The 23,892-nt window shown below is 45.2% G+C and overlaps 1 protein-coding gene across 1 annotated transcript in view; it reads left to right on the forward strand.

Annotated features, from left to right (window-relative positions):
* The first annotated feature begins 21,477 nt into the window (after positions 1–21,477).
* CHRNB3 (cholinergic receptor nicotinic beta 3 subunit) overlaps positions 21,478–23,892 on the forward strand; it is a 58,441-nt gene continuing 56,026 nt past the window's right edge. The window contains exon 1 of the mRNA XM_054986697.1: positions 21,478–21,532. Within this exon, the coding sequence (XP_054842672.1) occupies positions 21,478–21,532 (55 nt within the window). The remainder of the gene's footprint in view (positions 21,533–23,892) is intronic.

Below are 23,892 nucleotides of genomic sequence, written 5' to 3' on the forward strand. Positions count from 1 at the left end.
ATCGTGGTCGGAGCAACTCCAGGAAGAAAATACACACCAGAAAAGAGCTCAAGCCTCTTCCAGAATTCCTAAGTTCTTTCCAGCAGTTGGGTTTGCTAGGAACACACACAAGAAGCCAGAGCATCTTGCCCTACAACAACAAACCAGGAAAATGCCTGACAGTCCTTGGAGATTACACTCTATTGAGCCCTGAAATGACCGTTTTGGAGATCGAGACAGGCTGCAGACCCAGGAAGGAAATGTACACATGTTCTTTTTTAAATGTCCTTGCGACTCAAATTGAGCGGCAGAGATATCATAATGCTGCCACCATCATTCAAGCCGCGTGGAGGGGTTACCAAGTCAGGAAAATGACAGGGATTACTATATGTACAGAAAAAAGCTGCAGTAAGTCTTTCAGTATTAACTATGTCTGCGAGGAAGTCCTTAGGCCGCGTCGGTCTTCCAAGGCGATCTTGACGAAGTCTGAGTTCCAAGCAAGAAGACATGACACTGTTTTATTGGGATTTGTACCACGTATTCGCAACATTAATGTATATACAGTGGTTAAAGGTGTGCCAGCTTCCCAGAGACCCAATATATCTCTACGGGTATTGAGCCCAAATGCAGTAATCCAGGGATTTCAGCGAGAGATGAGTATGGGGATGCAAGGGCTCTACACTCTCAAAAGTCAAGGTGCTCTAAGACCAGCTAAGGTCTTTGTTCACGTGGATATGAGGAAAGAATTAAAGAATGTGTCCTCGTTAATAACTGAAAAGAACCAAAAGCCAGGAAGACTCCAATTGAAAGGCATGGATGCTTAATAAAGCCCTCTCTGAGACAGATTCAGATGAAATTAGATATGGACCTTTTGTGAGAGCCCCACATTTTACAGCCAGTATTTAGCACTCCTAGGGCTTCCCTGCCTGAATTTCTCTACTGTGTCTTTCTCTGGCTCTGAGCTTCATTGAAGAGGACATTCTTGTCATCCTATATAATTTGTCTATCTCCTGAATTTGTGGTCCCAGTCAGCGTTACTCTAATGGGATGTCTCCTTGTGAGTTGGGGGAATTAACATTCAAGGAGATGCAGCAAGAGGGGGTAACTGTAGGATCTCCACCAATATATACCAGGATCATTCCTTTAGAGAACTCTCAAGTACAGCCTGGTATACAATAGGAAAGGGTTTTTTTTTATTAACAGAGAGGCAGAAGGCGAGCATACAGAAAACACACACAGCTAGCTAGAAAACAGGGAGGAAAATGGGTAAGAGTAATTGAAATGGGGTGATATTTACTAGACCTGGAGAGAGAAGGTCTGTGGAAGTGGGAGTGAGGACGGCCAGGGTCTCACGGAAGGAGGCTCAGACGTATTTGAGGGTGCATGATGAGTCCAGAATACACACAGAGCACATGGTGGGGGAGTCTAATTACAGGGCAAAATGTGTTCTGGGACAAAACTGATGTCTTGCTTCAAAGACAAAGGCTTGATGGCTTGTCCAGAGGTTGGGATAATAAGTTTAGGAGAGGCTCAATGGCTCTACCTGTGGTAGACAAAAAGTGTGAATGGTACTTGATGACCCAGCAATTATCCGATGAGGAGAGCCATCAGGTTAGCTGGATTGATTCCAAAACTGTCTGGATTGGGTCAGTGCCTGGTGGGGGAAGCCTCCCCCTGCCTGGCACCAATCCGGTCCTGGCCATTTAGGCCCAGATCTGGGCCAAATTGATCCCAAAAAGGCCCTTTTCGGATATTTTGTGCCCGTTTTGGCCAGGATCGCGGCTGAAACCATCCAGATCAGGTTGGTGCCAGAAGAGTGGAGCACTCCCCACCCAGTGTCGATCAGGTCCCAGCCATTTAGGCCCCTATCCGGGCCAAAACGGGCCCCAAATGGCCCAAAACAGCCATTTTGGAGCCCTTTCGGTCAGATTTGGGGACAAAACAGCCAGGACCAGGTCGGTGCTGGGTGGGAGAGACTTCCACCACCCGGAACGGACCCAATCTGGATGGTTTCGGCTCCAATCCTTGCCAAAACGGCCATTTTGGGCCCATTTCAGCTGGAATCAGGGCCAAAATGGCCAGGATGGAATTGGTGCTGGGCAGGGAGGCTTCCCCCACCCGGCACCGACTCAATCCAGATGTTTTTGGTCCAATCCTGGCTGAAATGGGCCAAAAATGGCTGAAAATGGCCATTTTGGGCCCATTTTGGCCCAGATCGGGGCCTAAACAGCCAGGACGGGGTTGGTGCCAGGCAGAGGAGCATTCCCCCACCCAGCACTGACCCGATCCAGGCCGTTTCAGACCCAATCAGGGCCGTTTCGGCCCCAATCAAGGCCTAAACACCTAAAAAAATTTCAAATTCAGGTAGGCAGGGCCGGTTCTGGCCGTTTTAGCCCTGATCCAGGCCCAAAATGGCCATTTGGGGCCCTTTTGGCCCCCTTTTTCACTGGAATTGGGGCCAGAACAGCTGGGATTGGGTCGGTGCCGGGCGGGTTAACCCTCCCCTGCGCGGCACTGACTTGGTCCAGGCTGTTTCAGCCCTGATCCAGGCCCAAACAGGCCCCAAATGGCTATTTTTGGCCATTTGGGGCCCATTTTGGCTGGGATCAGGGCCGAAATCACCAGGATTGGGTCGGTGCCTGGCAGGGAACCCCTCCCCTGCCCGGCATCAACCCGATCTGGGCCGTTTGGGGCCTAATCCAAGCCAAAACATGCTCCAAATGGCCATTTTGGGCCCCTTTCGGCCTGGATTGGTGCCAAAACAGCCCTGATCGGATGACTGCCAGGTGGGGGAACACTCTTCACTCTGGCAGCAGCTGAATTCCAGCCATTTTGGCTTGGTCAAAACCCATCCTGATTGAGTCCGTGCTGGGCGGGGAAAGCCTCCCCCACCCGGCACCAGCCATTTCAGCCCCGATCCAGGCCCCAAATGGCCATTTTTGGCCCTTTTGGCTCCCTTTTCCACTGGGATCAGGCCTGTTTCCGCCCTGATCCGGGATCAAACTGGCCCCAAATGGCTATTTTTGGCCATTTGGGGCCCATTTTGTCCAGGATCAGGTCCAATACTGCCAGGATTGGGTCTGTGCCCCAGGATTGGGTCTGTGCCCTCCCCTGCCCAGCACTGACCTGATCTGGGCCATTTTGGGCCTGATCCAGGCCAAAATGTGCCCCAAATGGCCATTTTAGGCCCCTTTTGGCCTGGATTGGGGCCAAAACGGCCCTAACTGGGCCACTGCCAGGTGAGGCAACACTCCCCCCTCTGACAGCAGCCCAATCCTGGCCATTTTGGCCTGGTCAAGGGGCATGGCATATGCTAATGAGTTTTGCTAATGAGTTCCTGCAACTCTTTTTCTAGGAAATGACCCCTGGTACTTCCTCCCTTAACCTTCACCTGTAGTCATCAAGGCTTTACTGTTTCTAGTCAGTAACGTGATATCATCTGCATATCTCAAATTGTTAATTTTCCTTCCCCAATTTTCACTCCACCTTCTTCTAAATCCAATCCAATTTTCCTTATGATATGTTCTGCACATCGGTTGAACAGATAGGGAGATAAAATTCATCGTTATCTGACACCTTTGCCAATTGGAAACAGTTCTCTTTCCCCCGTGTCATGTGTTCTCTCGCTTCAGACTAGGTGTCCTGCCTGCACTCCAAAGGCCTGAGCCTGTTGTCTCTTCCTTGGCCTTCCCCATATGTGCCTACCACCAGAGGTCTTATGCCATCCTCACCTCCTCTCGTTTGCTCCTTCTGCCCGGCACTTGAGCCAGGTCCTCCTTGGCTCCCTATCACTGCTCCCAGTAAGTTCTTCAGCGGGAGGTGGGGCCTGCTTGTCAGATGTTGGAAGTCCCTTGCTTCCCAGTGTTCCTTGGGGCTTCCTCTTCCTGCGGTCCAGCAGGGTGTCCTCCTCAGAGCCTCCCCTCTGCCAGTTATGCCTGCTGCCAGCATCCTGTGCCTTGGCTTTGGGAGCAGCATCTGCCTCTCCATCCTGGCTGCTATCTCTGTGCCGCCGTCATCTGCTCCTGTGCCCATGACTTATGCCTTTGTGAGTCCCTGGCTGGGCCAATCCCAAGAAATCCCCTCCCCCTATGGGGCTCCAGAAACTCAGATTAAATCCTCCACCACCCAGCCCTGGCCCCGCCCCGCCATAGGCATCCCAGCATCCCTTCTGACCCACCTGTGTTTACATCCAGGGGGCCTGTCAAGAGCTCTGACACGCTGCCCAGGCCCCAAGGAGCCAGCTGGGGTATCTGGGCTGTCACACCCATATTCCATCCTAACTAGGCTTGCCAGCCTCCAGGTGATAGCTGGAGATCTCCTGGAATTTCAACTGATCTCCAGGCAACAGAGATCAGTTCCTCTGGAGAAAGTGGCTGCTTTGAAGGGTGAACTCTATGGAATTATACCCCACTGAGGCCCCTCCCCTCCCCAAACCCCACCCTCTTCAGGCTCTGCCCCCAGAATCTCCAGGAATTTCCCAACCTGGACCTGGCAACCCTAGAACAGTAGCCTCTTGTCCAGAGTACAAGTTGTGCATCAAAACAATCAGATCCTGTTGCATCTCCATTTCTTTTTAAAACCATCCATAGCTTTTCTGGATCTGCTCAGTCAAAAGCTTTGCAGTAATTTATAAAACGCAAACTAATTTTCTTCTGGAATTCTCTGTTATGGTCCAGTGGCCAATGTACATTTGTAATGTGATCTCTAGCGCCTCTTCCTTTTCTGAATCCAGCTTGAACAACTGGCATTTCTCATTCTGTATATGGTAAATCTTTTCTGTAAAACTTTGGGCATCATTTTGCTTGCGTGAGAAACTAATGCAACGGTCCATTAGCTGCTGCAATCTTTGGCATCTCCTTTTTATGGAATTGTAATGTGGATTGAGCATTTCCCGTCTCTGGAGCATTATTTTGTTTTCCATGTGTGTTAGCATATTCTTGTCAGAATTTTGAAATAGCTCTATTGATATCCCATCTTCTCATGGTATTTTGTGTCTCCTAACACCTATGAGTGCACCTTTCACTTCTTTTCTTGGCAGGCTCTTCATCAAAAGATTCTTCTTTGAAGGAATTTATTATCCTTTCATCTTCTCTATTTAGTACTTCAGTATATTGTTTCCTGTTTTTCTTTAATTTGTCCTGCTCAGAAAACATATTATTTCTGGCTTAATATTTCAGCATCCCTAGCAGTGATCTGAATTTCCATTTGATTTCTTGTATCGTGTGATACGGATCTCTTATTCTTCCTTTTGTTGTTGTTCTTTTCTATTTCTTTGCACTTGTTATTATAATTGTTCTCTTTGTCTCTATGTGTAAATCACTAAAAAGCTACGTTTAGAATTTTGATCCTATTTCTGTCCCCTTTTGCTTCTTTTCTATGTGGTTGCCTGAAGCATGTGTTAGTAATGAAAAAACTGTTGGCTTCACAAAATTCGGAGTTGCTCTCTTGCTTCATTTCATAATTCTAGTCCAACATTTTAGTCAATATTTTATTCTGCTTTGTTTCCTATTTTTGCATTCCAGTATCAACATATCTTGTTTAGGTGTATGCAAGGCTTTTTTTCTGGGAAAAGAGGTGGTGGAACTCAGTGTGTTGCTCTCCGAGCACGGCAGCACGGAGGGCAATCTCAACTCCCCTCTGTCTGGAGATCAGGGGGTGGGGACACCAGCCATGTGACCTTTTTCAAGAGGTTCCAGAACTCCATTCCACCGCGTTCCAGCTGAAAAAAAGCCCTGGGTGTATGATCAATTTCTTCCTTGCATAAAAGTTTTCATTTTCTTCCTCTTCAGCATCTGTAGTTGGGGCACGAATGTGAATGATAGTTATGTTGGATAGGCTTTCTCTGAAGTCTGATTAATATTATTCAGCCAGACTTCACATTATAGCCCCAGATTGCTTATTCTACTTCCCGTCTTGTCATTTTCAGAGTAAAACACCTTGTAAATTTCTGACTACAAATGCCCTAATCCAGTTTAGTTCACTCAATCTGGTTTTTCACTGGGTGTGCAGGTCTGGTATAAAATTATAGGTAACACATATAGGGGATTTCCCAAGCTGTAAGTGGATTGAATGCGTTCTCTGTGGGGTTGTTATCAAAATCTAATGGACAGGGATAAAAGAAAATTTCTAGAAAAAAAGTAGGACTGAAGATTGCACAGGGGTTTCATTGCGTTTGGGATCTCTCACCAGCGCTGCAATTTTATCTAAATTCCACTGGGTGGCTCCATTTTCTTTCCTAGCTGTGGCTGCTTTCCTTTTTCAGTTTGTGGCGAAGAATGGAACCCGAACTCCCGAAGTTTTAAAGTGCTGTAGGACTCAGAGGTTTGTTTCCTGTCATTCTTACACGGGAATCATCGCAGCTGCAACTTCTCTCCCTGTGACAAACTGACCCATCCTCTTCTATTCTTAAATGCCTAGGAACAAAATCGTTTCAAAATCATTTATTGAGGCCCACTCAAATGACATAAAACATTGTGCAAGCTTTTGAGTTTCACAGGATCTTTCAACAGGCAGATGTTCCAAAAATTAAAAAATGAAGAAGGGAAACAAAGCAAAATTTCCAGGTCTAGATCTTAGGACCCTTTAATGTTGGGCACTGGCAGGCCCACAGTTAAACTGCTGTGGATATTACAATACAGCACTTAACATTCTGGGGGAAAGAAACAAACAATGGAGGGTCATCTAATTTTAAAAAAAAGGTCCAAATACAAGGTTGCCAGAGCTCCAGGTTGGGAAATTCCTGAAGATTGGATGCGGAGCCTGGGGTGGGTTATAATCAGGGCTTTTTTTCTGGGAAAAGAGGTGGTAGAACTCAGTGGGTTGCCCTCCGAGAAAATGGTCACATGGCTGGTGGCCCTGCCCCCTGATCTCCAGACAGAGGGGAGTTTAGATTGCCCTACGCGCTGCTCCAGCGGCGCGGAGAGCAATCTGAACTCCCCTCTGTCTGGAGATCAGGGGGCAGGGCCACCAGCCATGTGACCATTTTCAAGAGGTTTTGGAACTCCATTCCCCCGCGTTCCCCCTGAAAAAAAGCCCTGGTTATAATAAGTCTGCCCTCCAAAGCAGCCCTTTTATCCAGGGGAACTGATTTCTGTAGCCTGGAGATTGGTTGTAATTCTGGGAGATCTCCCAGCCTTACCTGGAGGTTGGCAACCATATCTAAATGTCACCCATATGTAGGAACCAGCATGATTACATGTGTGAGCATTCCTCACATATGTCGGATGAGAATTGCAAGTCTAAGGTATGAGATCTTCTTCATGAGATACAAGAATTCAGGACTGCTTAGTGCAGCGCTTGCTTTGGTGCTGTCTGCATGACTCCTACCTAGCATGATCAGAACGTTTCAAGCAGCAGCGGGCATGGGCAACTATGCCGTGTGGCTAGAGAGGATTACTCAGCTCTAGAGCAGTTGTCACCGTGTGGCCTTTTTTCTGCAGTGGCAGTACTTCTATCTGGGATCCTCAGCCTTGCCAAGCCTTCAGGAAACTTTGGAATTTTGAGAAAGGGAAGTGGGTACTTCCTCCAGCATATGCCATTGAAGGGGTTTATGACCAATAGCAAAACACTGGAAGTTCTACATGTTTCCTCCTGCGGTTGAGGTAGCTACTTCCAAATGGGGAGGAGCCCCGTGGCGCAGAGTGGTAAGCGGCAGTACTGCAGCCCAACCTCTGCTCACAACCTGAGTTCGATCCTGGTGGAAGCCAGGTTCAGGTAGCCAGCTCAAGGTTGACTCAGCCTTCCCTCCTTCCGAGGTCGGTAAAATGAGTACCCAGTTTCCTGGGGGTAAAGTGTAGATGCCTGGGGAAGGCAATGGCAAACCACCCCGTAAAAAGTCTGCCAAGAAAACGTTGTGATGCGACGTCCCCCCATGGGTCAGTAATGACTCGGTGCTTGCACCTTTACCCTTACTTCCAAATGGACACTGTCTGCAGGCACAAAGGTGGGCTTTTCTGTTCCTGGAGGTGGGGAAAAGCTGGGAATAGCTCTGTACTCTGAGGAAGAGATGCTGTTTGATTTTAGTTTCCAAACAAAGGGAAGGGTTTGCTCCATGTGTGGCCACCAGGAGAGATTGCCAAGTTCAGAGACATAAGAAAACCAGTTTCTATGGCTAAATCAAGGGTGCTTGGCAGTGAAGTGCCTGCCTGGGATGAACTCAGAGCCAAACTAGATGTTATGTGTGACATGGGTCCCCAACTTACCTCATTCTCACATGGAAAAACTGGGTAACTTACACTGAAATCTCTTCTTCTGGCTCTGAAGCAGCTCAGGAAAGGAGGGGCTTCCCGTTTCTCTCGTGCTCCATTTTCCCCAACAGAAATGGGGGGGGGGGTGTCATGTCACAACTCATGTCACATGTAACATCACACATAAATGTCAGTGCTTTGCTAGTAATTCAGCTGGTAGGGAGTGACCTGACATGCCTCATGTTTTCGGTTCTATTCAAAACAATTTGAAATTTATCTTTGAGGAAGAAATGGACACTGGGAATCATATTTCCATTGCATCCCCTGGCACCACAGAGGGGACCACTGGTTTAATCTCACAATTGATCTGATTATAGTTATTATAGAACAATGCCTATAATCAGATCAATTGTGAGATTAGAACAGCTGCATCTCAGATACATCCAACAGTGTTTACTACCTGGATAGGTGGTTAGAGAGAAGATGGCGAACGGAACACTGGTATTTAATGTCCATGTGCCGGCATGGATGTACTACAAAGTCAAGATGTATTTCTCTGCACTCAGCTAGTTATTGTCTAGGATCCTGAGAGAGGGGTGAAACCAGAAGAACTCTAAATAAAAAAGAGTCCAGTAGCACCTTTAAGACTAACCAATTTTCTTGTAGCATAAGCTTTCGAGAATCAAGTTCTCTTCGTCAGATGCATGGACGAAGAGAACTTGATTCTCGAAAGCTTATGCTACAATAAAATTGGTTAGTCTTAAAGGTGCTACTGGACTCTTTTTTATTTTGCTCCTACAGACTAACACGGCTAACTCCTCTGGACGGAAGAACTCTAGTGCAGGTGTATACACATGGACCTCATTTCAAGAAGGCATCCCAAATATGGTGAAATCGGGACAAATTAGAGATGGTGATTTATCAGGGACAGAGACCAGGAATTATTGGCGGGGGGAGGAGAGTCTCTGGGAAATAGGGATTGTTGGAGCATATAGGAAGAATCCATACAAAAACAGATGAATTTTCCTGAGAGTTTTGGTTTTATGAATCTAAAATGTCATAGAGATATTTATGCTTTCAGGGCATCATTGTTGTTTATGAGATGTTATTGCGAGTAATTGGATAGGTGGCTTATTTATCATCATCATCATCATCAACAACAACAACAATAACAACAATAACAATAATTTTAATAAAATTAATAACAACTATCCACTTTGAAGGCATTGAAAACTTACTTCTGGGTTACCGCTTACCCTTTGGGAATCAGTTAACAATGCCGGAAGACAAACATGAGATCCAGCTAGACAGGTTATCCTAGGCCTTGAGATCTGGAGTCAGCCAGCCAGTGGATCAGGGACTCGCCAAGAATTTACTTTATTGTATTTTGGGGTAGGTGTTTTGGTTGTTGCTTAAATTATATTTTTTGTATTTGGAAGCCACTTCGGATCCCTGTTAGGGAGGAAAGTGAGGTAGAAAATGCCAAAATACCCCAATAAATATATCAATGTGTGGGATACTTTTTGCCTTTTACTTTAAAAAAAGAAAAGTTTGCCTACAGTATGAAAAACCACTGGCATCTCATGCGAGCTGAGATCAGGCCCCGCTCTCTCTCACCATGATATCCAGACCTCCGGTGAGAAAGCTGATGGATTCTGGACGTGAGGCTGAGGTAGACAGCAGGCTTGAGGAGACCAAGAAAGCTCCGCCACCTGCTGCCAAATGGTGAGAGTTGAAAGATTATGAGCAGTTAGTGCTGTCAAGATGAAACTAGGGGTTAGGCGGGTGGTATTGTGTCTGTCTTCAATGTAAAGGAGGATTTCCCCTGACACTGAGCCTGGCTAATCACCACAGGAACTGAAGAGTCCAGAGAACTTAAATTACAGTTCCTTCTCTGTCTCAGTGCTAAGCTGCAAGAGACGAATGACACAAGGATGCACACATGAAGGGAATTGCCGTGTTAGCTGGGAAGCTGAGTTTTAAAAGAGATCGGAAGGCTTTGTCAATTTCCCTTCTCTACAGAGCCAGCAAAGATGGCTCCTCAGAGGGTTTGCTAATTTCCTCTTTGCCTCCAGAAGGCTCTGTCAGTTTCACCTCCCCTTCTAGGAGGTGAAGAGGAAATAAACAAAACCTCTGAGGAGCAATCTTTGCTGGCTCCGTAGAGAAGAGAAATTGACAGAGCCTTCTAATCTCTTTTAAAACTGAGCGTCCCAGCTAACATTGCAATTCCCTTCACATGAGTATCCTCGTGTTATTTGTCTCTTGTAGCTTAGCTGTCAGTCATTCAGTTTTCACGTAAAGACTAGCAGAAGAGAAACTGTCTGCCGTAATATATTTGGCTGCTGCCTCTTTTAAACCCACCCTTACATTCAGTATTAATCCATCCAGTTTCTGTTCCTTGGTAAGGAAGGGTCAGGAAGAGCTGAGGTTCAATCTGTTCAATGAACTGTTGTCCCTCTCGTCTGAAATTGGATAAGCAGTGGACCTTCTGTTATCCCTTGTGATTTGGAGCAAAGCGTGATTCCATGGCACCCCCGAACTGCCACCACTCATTCATTCAATATCAAGAGTTTCCAGGTCAGTGATAACCTGTTTCTTTGTCTCCCCCCACCCCCTGTTTTCCCCCCAGATCTATGACAATTACAATGCAATTCTAGTGTGTGTGTGTGTGTGTTATGTACTGTCAAGTTGCCTCTGAGCTAAAGCGACCCTATGAAGGAAAGACCTCCAAAAGGTCCTATCATTAACAGTTCTTGCTCAGATCCTGCAAACTGGAGGACGTGGCTTCCTTCATTGAGTTAAGCCATCTCATTTGGGGTCTTCCTCTCTTCTTACTGCCTTCCACTTTTCCTAGCATTATTTTTTCCAGAGAGTCTTGTCTTCTCATGATGTGACTAAAGTATGATAGCCTTAGAGCCAAACTACAAGTGACGTCTTACACAGGTTGGACACTAGTTGGCTTAGAATCATAGAATCATAGAATCATAGAGTTGGAAGGGGCCATACAGACCATCTAGTCCAACCCCCTGCCCAGTGCAGGATCAGCCTAAAGCATCTCTGACAAGTATTCATCCAGCCTCTTCTTGAAAACTGCCAGTGAAGGGGAGCTCACCACCTCCCTGGGCAGCTGATTCCACTTTTGAACTACTTTAACCGTGAAAAAGTTCTTCCTAATATCCAGCCGGTACCTTTGTGCATGTAGTTTTAGCCCATTGCTTCGCGTCCTACCCTCTGCTGCCAACTGGAACAGCTCCCTGCTCTCCTCCAAATGACAGCCTTTCAAATATTTAAAGAGAGCAATCATGTCCCCCCTCAACCTCCTCTTCTCCAAACTAAACATTCCCAAGGCCCTCAGCCTTTCCTCGTAGGGCTCAGTCTCCAGACCCCTGATCATCCTCGTCGCTCTCCTCTGCACCCTCTCGATTTTGTCCACATCCTTTTTGAAGTGAGGCCTCCAGAACTGCACACAGTACTCCAGGTGTGGCCTGACCAAGGCAGTATAGAGAGGGGCTATGACCTCCTGCGATTTCGATGCTATGGCCCCTTTGATACAACCCAGGATTGAATTAGCCTTTTTTGTCACCGCATCACACTGACTGCTCATATTCAGTTTACAGTCCACTCTTACCCCAAGATCCCAAGATCCCTTTCACATATACTACTGCCCAGAAGTGTATCCCCCATCCAGTGTTTGTGCTTCTCATTTTTGTGGCCCAGATGTAATACTGTGCACTTGTCAAGTTTTGATGGGAAATGTAGGCATCCTGGTCTTGCAGCTGTAATGGAGAGCCAAGCTGTAAAACCAGGGCGCCTACATTTCCCATCAAAACTTGAGGGAAGCTGACAAGCGTCCAACCTGTGTAAGGCGTCACTTGTAGTTTGGCTCTTAGTCTTGTCATTTTAGCTTCTAGGGAGAATTCAAGCTTGATTTGATCTAGTACCCACTTACTTGGCAGCTACAGTGCCAAGTAGCAAATTGCTTGTGAGGTGGGGGTGAATGGATTGTCCTAGCTTCTACCATTGTGTGCCACTGAATAGAAGTGGAAAGTGGCATCTTTTCTGGAGGGCGATGAGAGGCACAGATCAAGGTGCTAAGGCTACAGCTGCAAAATGTCTGAGTGGCTATTAGAGCCTACTGCAATTGGGACCTGAATTGCTTGTGTAGCAGCACAGAAGCAGTTCTCCTGCACAGTGCAGCAGTCGTGGCCCTGGCAGCTCTGTCGTGACCTCCCATCACCCTCCAGTTGGGATGTTGTCTTACTCTGCCCATTCAGAGATGCAGTTGTGAGTGCTGGAATATTCCCTGCACCTCATCTCACAAATTGTTGCTGGAGCCAGGCTTATCCCTTTGAACAGTCAAAGTACTACTTGTAAGCGGTCAGCCCAGCCTCTGCCATTTTAATAGCAGTCTTATATGGTTGCTTGTGATATTAAAAATGTTCAGGCCTCTGGAGTTAAAATGGCTGCTGTATTGCCACCAGAGGACCCCCAACAGTTGCTGAGTGCTGCCTGGGAGAACACGGCATGCATGGAATGCCACACAGGAGGTGATTGGATTTACTATCGTCCCAGCCCCATAGGTGCCCAGTGCAACAAAGGTCTTGCAGAGTTATCCCCACTTAATACATTCCTTTCCCTTCTTCTGTGATGAGATCTCCTGTCCTTGACTGAGGAGCTAATCAAAAGACATTCATAAGTTTATACAGTTGTTCCTGGGAAAGTACAGTCCCCACCTAAAATCCATCAATTTAGCTCTGGTGGAATTCACTAACAAACTATCCCTTTTGTACAGCGCTAGGACATGTTTTGCATTTGCTTTTACACACCCCGGCAGCTACCGATCAAGGTACTCAAACCTTTTGTCAAACCCAGGAACTGACCATTGGAGCCTTTGTTCTAACGGCTAGGTGGGCTCTTCCACCTCAGGGCACATTTTACCTATAAAGGTACAGCCCTGGCCTCATTCAAATTGTGCGCACTTCCTGAGTCCAAGCGCTGCTCCTTTAGGGTCACTTCCCTAAGCCTCTCTCTCTCCGTACATGCTTCTGGATCCATAAGCACTGTTCCCTCGAGGTTTGCCCAAACCTTTTGAACTTGTGTGTACCTTTGGCATTTTGAGAACAGGTAGTGCCACAACAAAATGGGGAAATGGGGCTGGAAACTCCAGAGCAAATGCTCCTGCATTATGCTGTGAATGATGCCATTCTCAGAGTGACACAGAAGTGATGAGTCACTAGGGGTCCAATTCAGTAAAAATTGGCCTCAAACACTAAATACGTGGCTGATTTTTGCTGAATCAGTCCCCGCACGACCAATCATTTCTGCATCACACTGGGAATGACATAATTCCTGATTCAAGGCAGGAGGGTTCTGGAGTATGTGTGTGCAGCACACGTGTGTGAGGTAAGACACTGCTTGTGTGTGTCTCCCCCACCCCCCCACGACACCCTATCCCCCACTTTCAGTTCTGGGGATCTGGCAACCCAAGGCTCGTCTGAAGCATCACCTGCTTCAGTGAGTAGAGAAAAGCCAGAATCGGTCCTTTACTTTGGGGGAGAGATATTTTGAGAAAGTAGCAAAGGGGCATCATGTTGGTAGGTACTGTGGTGTATACAGACATCATGTTGGGGACCACTGACATATGTGGAATGATTTACAGCAGTCATCTAAATATAACATGCAAATTTGTCATCTTCTTGTTTCTAATCTCAAAATAGGATCCTGAAATAAAGCAAAATGAGCAATTCCATGCTCCTCTGGTGGTATAACTCCCTCCCCTTTAGCCACCCTCTAGTGGCGGAATTACATTTTTGAATAATAACCTACTGTTGTGATCAGCTATCATAATTACTCCTTTACATGAGTTGGTAAAAACAAATACATGTTTGTGGTGATGAGAGCCGCTTTGGTGTAATGATTAAGAGTGGCAGGACTCTAATCTGGAGAGCCAGGTTTGAAGCCAGCTGAGTGACCTTGGGTCAGTCACAGCTCTCTCAGAGCTCTCTCAGTCCCACCCTCCTCACAAGGCGATTGTCATGAGGATAAAAATAACATACTTTGTAAACTGCCCTATATGGGTGTTGTTGTCCTGAAGGGTGGTATATAAATTGAATGGTATTTTATATGTACAACTCAAATTGAAACCTCATTCCTATCCATTCTAAAGCGGCATTGGATAAATGTGTGCAATAAAATTTCATTCTGGTAAGTGGTAAAGAAAAAAAAATTAAGTTTGACAGGATGATTAAGGCCAGTATTATTGGGCTTTCTGTCTACTGGGGTGAAAGGGAAACAAGGAATAAGCTGTAAACAGATTTGCACAAGGGCATCAAACCTAAGCAGCTTCCTCCTTGAGAATAGTACAGAAGGTCATGCTTAGAACACGGGAATATTTTTAGCTTTGGCTGGAAATCAAAGGCAGACCCAACTTCTTTTTAGCTATTAATATTTTTATTGAATATGATTGGGAGATTAACATAACTTTCTACAGGGTTATCAGAAGCAAAATGGCAGTTTTATTATCCTCTGAGTCTGTCAATGGAGTATAATTGGTTGAAAGAGGCCAAAAAAGTTGAATTTGTGAGAAACCAAACAAAATAAAATGACAAGAAAGGTAGGACCCCCCCTCTCACCCCGTTAATTTTTAACAAGCTAAGAAACAGCCAAAAGATGAATGCTCAATTACTAAACATTTATAGAGAAGAGCAAGAACGGCATTTCATCAGATTGGAGGGAGGTGTCCAGTGGGGTGCCGCAGGGCTCGGTTTTGGGCCCGGTACTTTTCAATATTTTTATCAATGATCTGGATGAAGGAGTGGAAGGGCTGCTCATTAAATTTGCTGATGATACCAAATTGGGAGGGGTAGCAAACACCCAAGAAGATAGAATTAAAATTCAACAAGACCTGAATACTCTGGAGAAGTGGGCAGCTGTGAATAGGATGCAATTCAACAAAGACAAGTTCACGGTATTACATCTGGGCCACAAAAATGGGAAGCACAAATACTGGATGGGGGATACACTTCTGGGCAGTAGTATATGTGAAAGAGATCTTGGGGTAAGAGTGGACTGTAAACTGAATATGAGCAGTCAGTGTGATGCGGTGGCAAAAAAAGCTAATTCAATCCTGGGTTGTATCAAAGGGGCCATAGCATCGAAATCGCAGGAGGTCATAGCCCCTCTCTATACTGCCTTGGTCAGGCCACACCTGGAGTATTGTGTGCAGTTCTGGAGGCCTCACTTCAAAAAGGATGTGGACAAAATCGAGAGGGTGCAGAGGAGAGCGACGAGGATGATCAGGGGTCTGGAGACTGAGCCCTATGAGGAAAGGCCGACGGCCTTGGGACTGTTTAGTTTGGAGAAGAGGAGGTTGAGGGGGGACATGATTGCTCTCTTTGAATATTTGAAAGGCTGTCATTTGGAGGAGGGCAGGGAGCTGTTCCAGTTGGCAGCAGAGGGTAGGACGCAAAGCAATGGGCTAAAACTACATGCATAAAAGTACCGACTGGATATTAGGAAAAACTTTTTCACCGTCAGAGTAGTTCAAAAGTGGAATCAGCTGCCTAGGGAGGTGGTGAGCTCCCCCTCACTGGCAGTTTTCAAGATGAGACTGGATGAATACTTGTCAGAGATGCTTTAGGCTGATCCTGTACTGGGCAGGGGGTTGGACTAGATGGTCTGTATGGCCCCTTCCAATTCTGTGATTCTGTGATTCTATGATTCTAAGAGTTCAATAGTACCTATAAGACTAACAAAATTTGTGGTAGGATATGAGCTTTCGTGAGTCACAGCTCACTTCTTCAGACTCACAAAACCTCATACCCTACCACAAATTTTGTTAGTCTTATAGGTGCTACTGGACTCCTGTTGTTTTCTACTGCTACAGACAGGCTAACATAGCTACCCATCTTGTTCTAAACATTTATAAAGATTGTTGCCAAATGGCATTGAATTTTTCTGAATTACCTCTCCTGTCTTACCTAATTCATTCTCTAATAGACAAATATACACACTGTCTTCAAGCCAACGTTCAGTTGTTGGTTGGTGAAGATCATGTCTTCTCAGAATGCAGTACAATTCATTTTGCAGCCTGTGAGACTCCAGTAATTCAAAGTATAGCATCCTTTAGAAGCAGCCAAATTACTGGGATGTGGTAATCAGTTGACAATTCCAGTTACAAAGACATAGGTTGATTCCGCACACGTTGGATAATGCACTTTATCAGTCGTTTGAGGTGGATTTTTTGTTCCACACACGAAAAAATCCATTCCAAATGATCTATAAAGTGGATTGGAAGTGCATTATCCAATGTGTGCGGAATCACTGATCATTTCCAAGGATGTTTATTATTGTTCACAGCGAGGGTTGCCAGCCCCTACAGCCCCCTCTGTCGCTCTGTTGGCCAGTGAGGGAAGAAATGGGATTGACTTAACTGCTCACAGCAGGTTCTTCTGGGCAACGTTGTGGCGTTGCCAGTAACACATCACTTTCTTTATTCCCAAAAGTTATATCATCGGGGCCGTTTCCACACGTCTTACCTGCTTGTGGAATATCATGCGAAAGACCTGGAAGACACCGGCCATTTCCACACGGCTCCCAGCTGCTCGTAGCAACCCGGAATATTGCGGAAAAAACGCTGAAGATCGTGTTTTCTCGCGCGAGATTTGTGCGACGTTTACAAAAATTGTCATTTGTGATCATATTTCAAAGCCGACTCCTAGGTTAGGCAAATAGTCAACAAGCTGTAAACATTGGAAATAAAGTGCAAATTTGTAGTGACAATTTTTGTAAATGAAACAATTTTTGTAAAGTGACAATTTTTGTAAATGAAACTGATGAAATGTATGAGTCCTGGAACTTGTGAATTACAGACCATTGTATATTGTTTAGGGATTGTTGAATATATGATATGTACTATTTATTTTGGCATTTGGCACAGTTGAATCTTAAATACAGATCTATGAAGATTGATTGGTAGTGTTATAACTTAACATAGGGGGTTGAGTGTATTTTCTAGTTCACGGATACCCCCTTACTTTTGGCTTTTTTTCTCTTGTTACCCCTAATATAATGCCATACTCTCCAAAGCTGCCATTTTCTCCAGCGGAAATGGTCTCTGTAGTGTGGCGATCAGTTATAATTCTAGGAGATCTTCAAACCCCACCTGGAGGTTGGCAACCCTATAGAACAAGGAAAAAAAGATGACAAAAATTTGATTCCATCAATTTTCCACAAAGGCAGGCCCAGTTTTTAGTAAAGGAATTTTGGGTCAATCCACCTACCACTCTAGGCTGTTGACATATAGGGGTTTCTATTAAACAATGCAAAATACTCTGTTAGGGGATGAACAGTACATGGCTCCAGGCTGGAGGGCTTCACCTTTAAACTCTCAGCAGTTTCATTTGTGGCAGGGGTCTGGAAGTCATCTGGCCTCACTTGGAGATTTTAGAGTTCAGTTTACCTTGAGATCTTCTAGAATCAATATTATCCTCTTCTAACTTCCTGACAGTTAGAGTGGTTTCCCAGTGGAACAGGCTTCCTTGGGAGGTGGTGAGCTCTCCTTCTTTGGAGGTTTTTAAGCAGAGGCTAGATGGCCATCTGATAGCAATGCTGATTCTGTGAACCTGGGCAGATGAGGGCAGGAAGGGTTGCATCAGTGCTTAGTTCTTGTGGCCCCTTCTTACATGCCCACGATAATACCATTCACCAGCTTGGGGCCAGGAAGCAATTTCCCCCAGTCCAGATGGTGTTTAGCCATCTTCTGGGCATGGAGCATGGGTCACTCTGTGTGTGTGTGTGTGTGTGTGTGTGTGTGTGTGTGTAGGGGGGTAGCTGTGAATTTCCTTCCCTGTGCAGGGGGTTGGACTAGATGACCCTGGAGGTACCTTCCACCCCTATGATTCTATGATTCTGAGGGCCAAGCTACGAGTGACGAATGACACAGGTTGGAAACTTGTCAGCTTCCCTGGTCTTGTAGCTTGGCTCTCCGACTGCTGTCCAATGAACTTTTCAACTGTCCCTTGTCCAACATTCCACCAAGCTGTCTACGTTTCCCATCAAAACTTGAGGGAAGCTGACAAGAGTCCAACCTGTGTCATTCGTCACTTGTAGTTTGACACTAAGTTCTACAGGGATTAAGTTTGTCTTTAGTATCTTGGATCTGGAACCTGTTACCTGCTACCTGATTCCTGTTGCAGTCCAACTTCAGATCAAAATCAGTGCCTTTAAGGCTGAGTGTACTGCTGTATGGACCCACAGGACTGCCAGAATGGAAGAGGCATCCTACTGCAGAAAGAAAATTGGGCAAGGACATTTTTAGATAAAGAACCTGATCCATATTGGAAACAATTATTTAAATTTCATTTGCTAGCAGAGTTACCCAGTAGCAGAGTTACCCAGCCAGAAGTGTTTCCTCTAAAGTGCAGTAATTAGGCTCCTAGACAAATATTGTAGAAAAGATAGGTCTTATTTTTTATTGAGGTAGACTCCATTCATAGCATTTTCTTGTAGAAGGCTGAAGAAAGAATCTTAGTCTAAAAGTGAACATTCCATATTGGGCACGACCAGCTATTTCGGCATCACACTTGCACGTGGTTATGTGGATTAAATCTCCATGGCAGGAGCACTAGAAACATGCATCTTCCTCCTTCTAAGTTCATGAGGAAAGAGAGAGAAACTTTCATTATGGACACAGGAAGAGGAAGAGCCAGGGTGGCATTCCCATCTTGGACAAAGAGAGGTATCTTGCTAATTAGGAAAATAATGAATATGCACAGAGAAACATGTAGTGTCCCCCTCCCCCAATGTCCAAGCATACTGAGTTGTCTATTGCAACGATCCAGACAGTGATGAGAAAATATATAAGGGAAATGTCCAGTGATGAACTTATTGTACTGTCTATGTGCTGCTTTAATGCAAAGGTGCACCTTGAGGAATCCCAAAGTAAGCACTATAAGTCTGGGATAGCATTCCTGGTCAATGACTTGGCTGGCAACTTAGCTACAATCAGTGACTATTAAGGATGTATTGCCATTGTAATGGTCTCTGACTGCAAATACATTCATTCATTCATTCATTCATTCATTCATTCATTCATTCATTCATTCATTCATTCATTCATTCAACTGCTGTGTGGTTCGCTAGGATTGAATGCAGTCAATCCACAGTCAGAATTTCTTCAGGTCATGTTTTTCCTTTCTTTCACTTCTCTTAGTCTCTATATAGTTTAGAAATGGTGAATTGGTGGCCTTAGGTCCTGGATCCAGTCCTTGAAACAATATTCTCTACTCCCTAGCCTCCTCTGCCCCTTGTCCAATCTATCATTTTGATAGTTTACCTACAATTCGAATTCTAAAGTAAAAAACAAATAACAACAACATTCAATTTTATACACCGCCCTTCGGGACAACTTAATACCCACTCAGCGTATGTTATTATAATAACATATTAAAGGATGTTCTTATTATCCCCACAACAATCACCCTGTGAGGTGGGTGGGGCTGAGAGCGCTCTGAGAGAGCTGTGACTGTCCTAAGGTCACCCAGCTGGCTTCAAGCAGAGGAGTGGGGAATCAAATCCAGCTCTCCAGATTAGAGTCCTGCCACTCTTAACCACTACACCAAACAAAGATATTTGAATCCACACTGCAATGCTGCATTTCTCTTTTGGACTTTTAACACAACATATATGTTCGTGCTTATAGGTAATGCTATGCCTGGATGTTCCATAAATGAGAAGCTTTTATTGCTAATATAGTGTGAGCTTTATTATGGAGCATAACCACTTGATGTAGCAAATTGACTTATTGTCAGTTCTAGGGATGGCAGTCCATGGCAGATAGACCCCTAACCCCCTCACAGCAAGCACGCCAGTGTCTTGAATGAAACGGTTTTATTTTAGGGATCCAGTAAGTTCATGTCTACATCCATAGATGAGTAAGTTGGGGTTACAAGCATATGCACTTTGATATAAGGAGCATGATCTCCCCCCCCCCCAAAGCAGTTAGCAACTAGGCGCAAAAATCCCAAAGTCTCATGAGAAACACAATAGCTTTGTCTGGGCAGAGAAAGGCAAAAGATTACAAGGAGTCCAACTCCCTCTGTCTCTTGTGAGAAGTTACAGTACGGCTACAAGGTCAAGCATACTTTCAGAGATAACAGGCTCAGCATTAGTACTTGTGTTTTTAGGCAGACCAAGGATGGCAGGATTATAATGGTTACAGGATATGAGCATGACATGAAAGCACACAGGATATCAATACATTGGTCAGATCAATACAGAGAGCAGAGAATATATGAATGGCATGAATGAATGGTAGGCTGACATGATATTTATGACCAGGGGTCATTTTGTAGAGAAAGAGCTGGAGGAACTCATTAGCATATGCCACGCCTCCTGCCATCACTGGAAGTGTGTCATTAGTATAACTGATTTGCATATGCCACACCCCCTGACATCACCTATTCTGGCTGTTTTGGACCCAATCCTTGCCATTCAGGGCCGAAATTGGGCCCAAAATGGCTGAAAAGGGGCCCAAAATGGTCAGGATTGGGCCACTGATGAGTGGGAGAGTGATCCACTACCCATCAGAGGCCCCATCCAGGCCGTTTCAGCCCCAATCCAGGCTGAAACGGGCCCAAAATTGCTGAGAGTCAGATGGGCAGGGCCACCTGACATGTAACCTCTTTGGGGAACTGCCGGAACTGCGTTCCTGTGCGTTCCCCCTCGAAATGTGCCCTACTTATGACTGTTAGTCACTGTCTGGATTTGGGTGCATTCTCAAGAATGCAAGAGTTGTTCAGCCTTACCTATGACAGGGTAAATAGTCCTAGTCTGTTTGCTTGACCAAGGAAACAGCAACTTTATGCTAACTGGACAAAGGATTGAAAAAGTGTGATTAATGCCTTTTATACAACTAGGAGAGCACTTTCCATCTGCTGAGAAACAAGCAGTTAAAATGCACATTCATTGGGTACGAACAGGGCGCCAGCTTGGCTATATTTGTCCTGGGGATTCTTTGAATATACACAATTTGGGTTTTTAACAGTATCCTGGTTAGAGGATAAACAACGAGGTGGGGTTTAGGACCCAGGGATTTTTTTTTTTGGCTTCCAGCCTGTGACATCTGACCAAAAATCAATGAAGTGTACTTTAAGAAGCTTCACAGTAGCACGAGATAAGGCTCCAAAGCTGTTCTCTTTGCTCCCATCTCATTCGTTTTTAAGCTTCAGAATTATTTTGACTCCACTGCTTTCTCAGATGCAAGTCGCTTACCTATGAAAAAGAAGCCCATCTGGCTGAGGAGGCAGCTGTGATGATGGGAGGACTCAGTTTTATTATAGTGTCTCTTCTTTGTGCTAACAGTTCAGGTAAGTGCAATTTATTGAAGTTAAAAATAAGTTCCCGATTTTCATCTGCTTGCAGCGGCACAGAGATGGATTTGTGTGCTAAAATTAAACCACTGGCTTTAAACATGTTTCAAATAATTTTATTTTATTTTTGCATTACATGGGGGAAGAAAGAATAAGCTACACTGGATAGCCAGTAACTCATTTCTGTGCCGCTTTTCATATTTCTATTGCTTTTATCTTTGAAAAGGGCTTTGAATAATGGAGAGATATTGTAAAGATCGTATTTTTTTCTTAACTCTCAAATATTATCTTATTATTTTTATGGCATACATAGTAAAAGAGTCAAAAGATGAGTCTCTGCCTGAAGGATCTTACACTTATGTGTTGATGGGGGGGGGGGGAGAAAATGGGGGGAGAGGGGGATGAAAAGCAAGGATAACGAGGGATTTAGGCAGCCAAATACAGGCACGGTGGTCTCTGTTGCTTTATCCTCTATCTTCACTTTAAATACACTCAAATGTGTGTGTGAGAAACAAAGTTTTATGGTTAAAAAGTATGACAGGATACTGTATTTGACCTAGAGTCTTACCTTGTTTTCGTAAAAATGTATGGGTGTTTCTTTGAATGCTCATTCTTATGCTACCATGAGAAACAAATTCATTCCCTCAATCTTTCAGCAGCCTTTTCTATATGCTTTTAATTCCTCAGTCTGTCACCTCCCACTATAGAGCTCCAGTATCCTTTCTAGAAGTCTGGAAAGCAGGGCTTTTTTTTCAGGGGGAACGCGGGGGAACGGAGTTCTGGAACCGCTTGAAAATGGTCACATGGCTGGTGGCCCCGCCCCCTGATCTCCAGACAGAGGGGAGTTGAGATTGCCTTCCGAGCGGCACGGAGGGCAATCTAAACTCCCCTCTGTCTGGAGATCAGGGGGCGGGGCCACCAGCCACGTGACCATTTTCTCTGAGGGCAACCCATTGAGTTCCACCACCTCTTTTCCCAGAAAAAAAGCCCTGCTGGAAAGAGACGCCCCACCCATTTCTTTCCCCCTCAGCAAGAGGAAGTTCCACAGTCAGCATATTGTTCTGGAATCTTATCCCACCCCCACCCCCCAATATCTGTTTATTTTGTTTAAATTGTACCCTCTGAAAACATTCACTCCTTGCTGTGGTGCAAAAATGAAATCCTGCCCTCAAGTCATAGTTGACTTATGGTGACCCCCTAGTGGGGTTTTCATGGCAAGAGACTAAAAGAGGCAGTTTGCCCTGGTCTTCATTGGAGGTCTCCCATCCTCTTACGAACATAGGCCAGCCCTGCTTCGCTTCTGAGATCTGACAAGCTCAGGCTCTCTGGGGCTATCCAGGCCAGGTATTCACAGTTGTATACAGCATAATCATCAGTACAATATGACATACTGGCATCCAAGAAACTCCGGAAAAACGATGTGTTTCATTTACATACAGAGTGAAAGAGAAGAGAGCAGGCTGGCGCTCTTCAGAAGTATTCAGTTGGCAAAAACAGTTTTGCGTAAGCCCTAGGCATCCAGGTTCAAAGGAAGAGGACAGGTTTTCTTGCCATAGCCAATAGTACAGAAGAGGGAATGAGGGAATTCTAGCAAGTTCAACCTGCTAGGCTGGTGAGATAAAAACTTCTGCCTTTACTCGGCTATTAAAACTCTGAAAGGCTTCCCTGCCTTAGTATCTGCAGCACTCAAACTGGTATATTCCTGTGTCTTTTAGAGAAAGACTAGGGCCGAATCCACATTACCTCCGCGCGTCCCGGTGTTGTGCTAAATGTCTGCGGAACACCTGGAAGTATAGCGTCTTTCAAGCGCGATTTCTGAACGGCTCTAGAAAGACGCTATACTTCCGGGTGTTTCGCGGAAATTTAGCGCAACACCGGGACGCGCCGAGGTAATGTGGATTCGGCCTAGCTTGATGGAGTGTTAATGGCCATAAAAGAATCATCACCATCTAATCGTCTGTATCAGATCTTAAAGAAAATAATCTCTTATGCTCTGTGCAGTGCCATAGCCCGCAAAGAGGGAGGAAAAAATTGTACTAGTGTCGACGACAGTGTCTCATATAGAGCAGAGAGAGGAGCCAGGATGGCTATGAGCCTTGACTTTAGTTCACACACTACGTTTTGCTCTCCATTTGCTCAAACCCCAGACCCACTTGCAAAATCATGCGAATTGGAGATTCTCAAATACGGTCAGCAATTATTCCCACAACTGAAGCAGGATTTTTTCCAGTTAGGGGAATGAAGTCTTCAAAATCAAGTTTTTTTTTTAATAATGCAAAATCAGTAGCTTGCCTGCAGGATATAAAATACAGCTTAATTATTATTGGGGTTTTGCCGTTTTTGTGCTTTCCTGTTGG

Source organism: Eublepharis macularius, chromosome 8 (assembly GCF_028583425.1).
Source record: "Eublepharis macularius isolate TG4126 chromosome 8, MPM_Emac_v1.0, whole genome shotgun sequence".
NCBI lineage: Eukaryota > Metazoa > Chordata > Lepidosauria > Squamata > Eublepharidae > Eublepharis > Eublepharis macularius.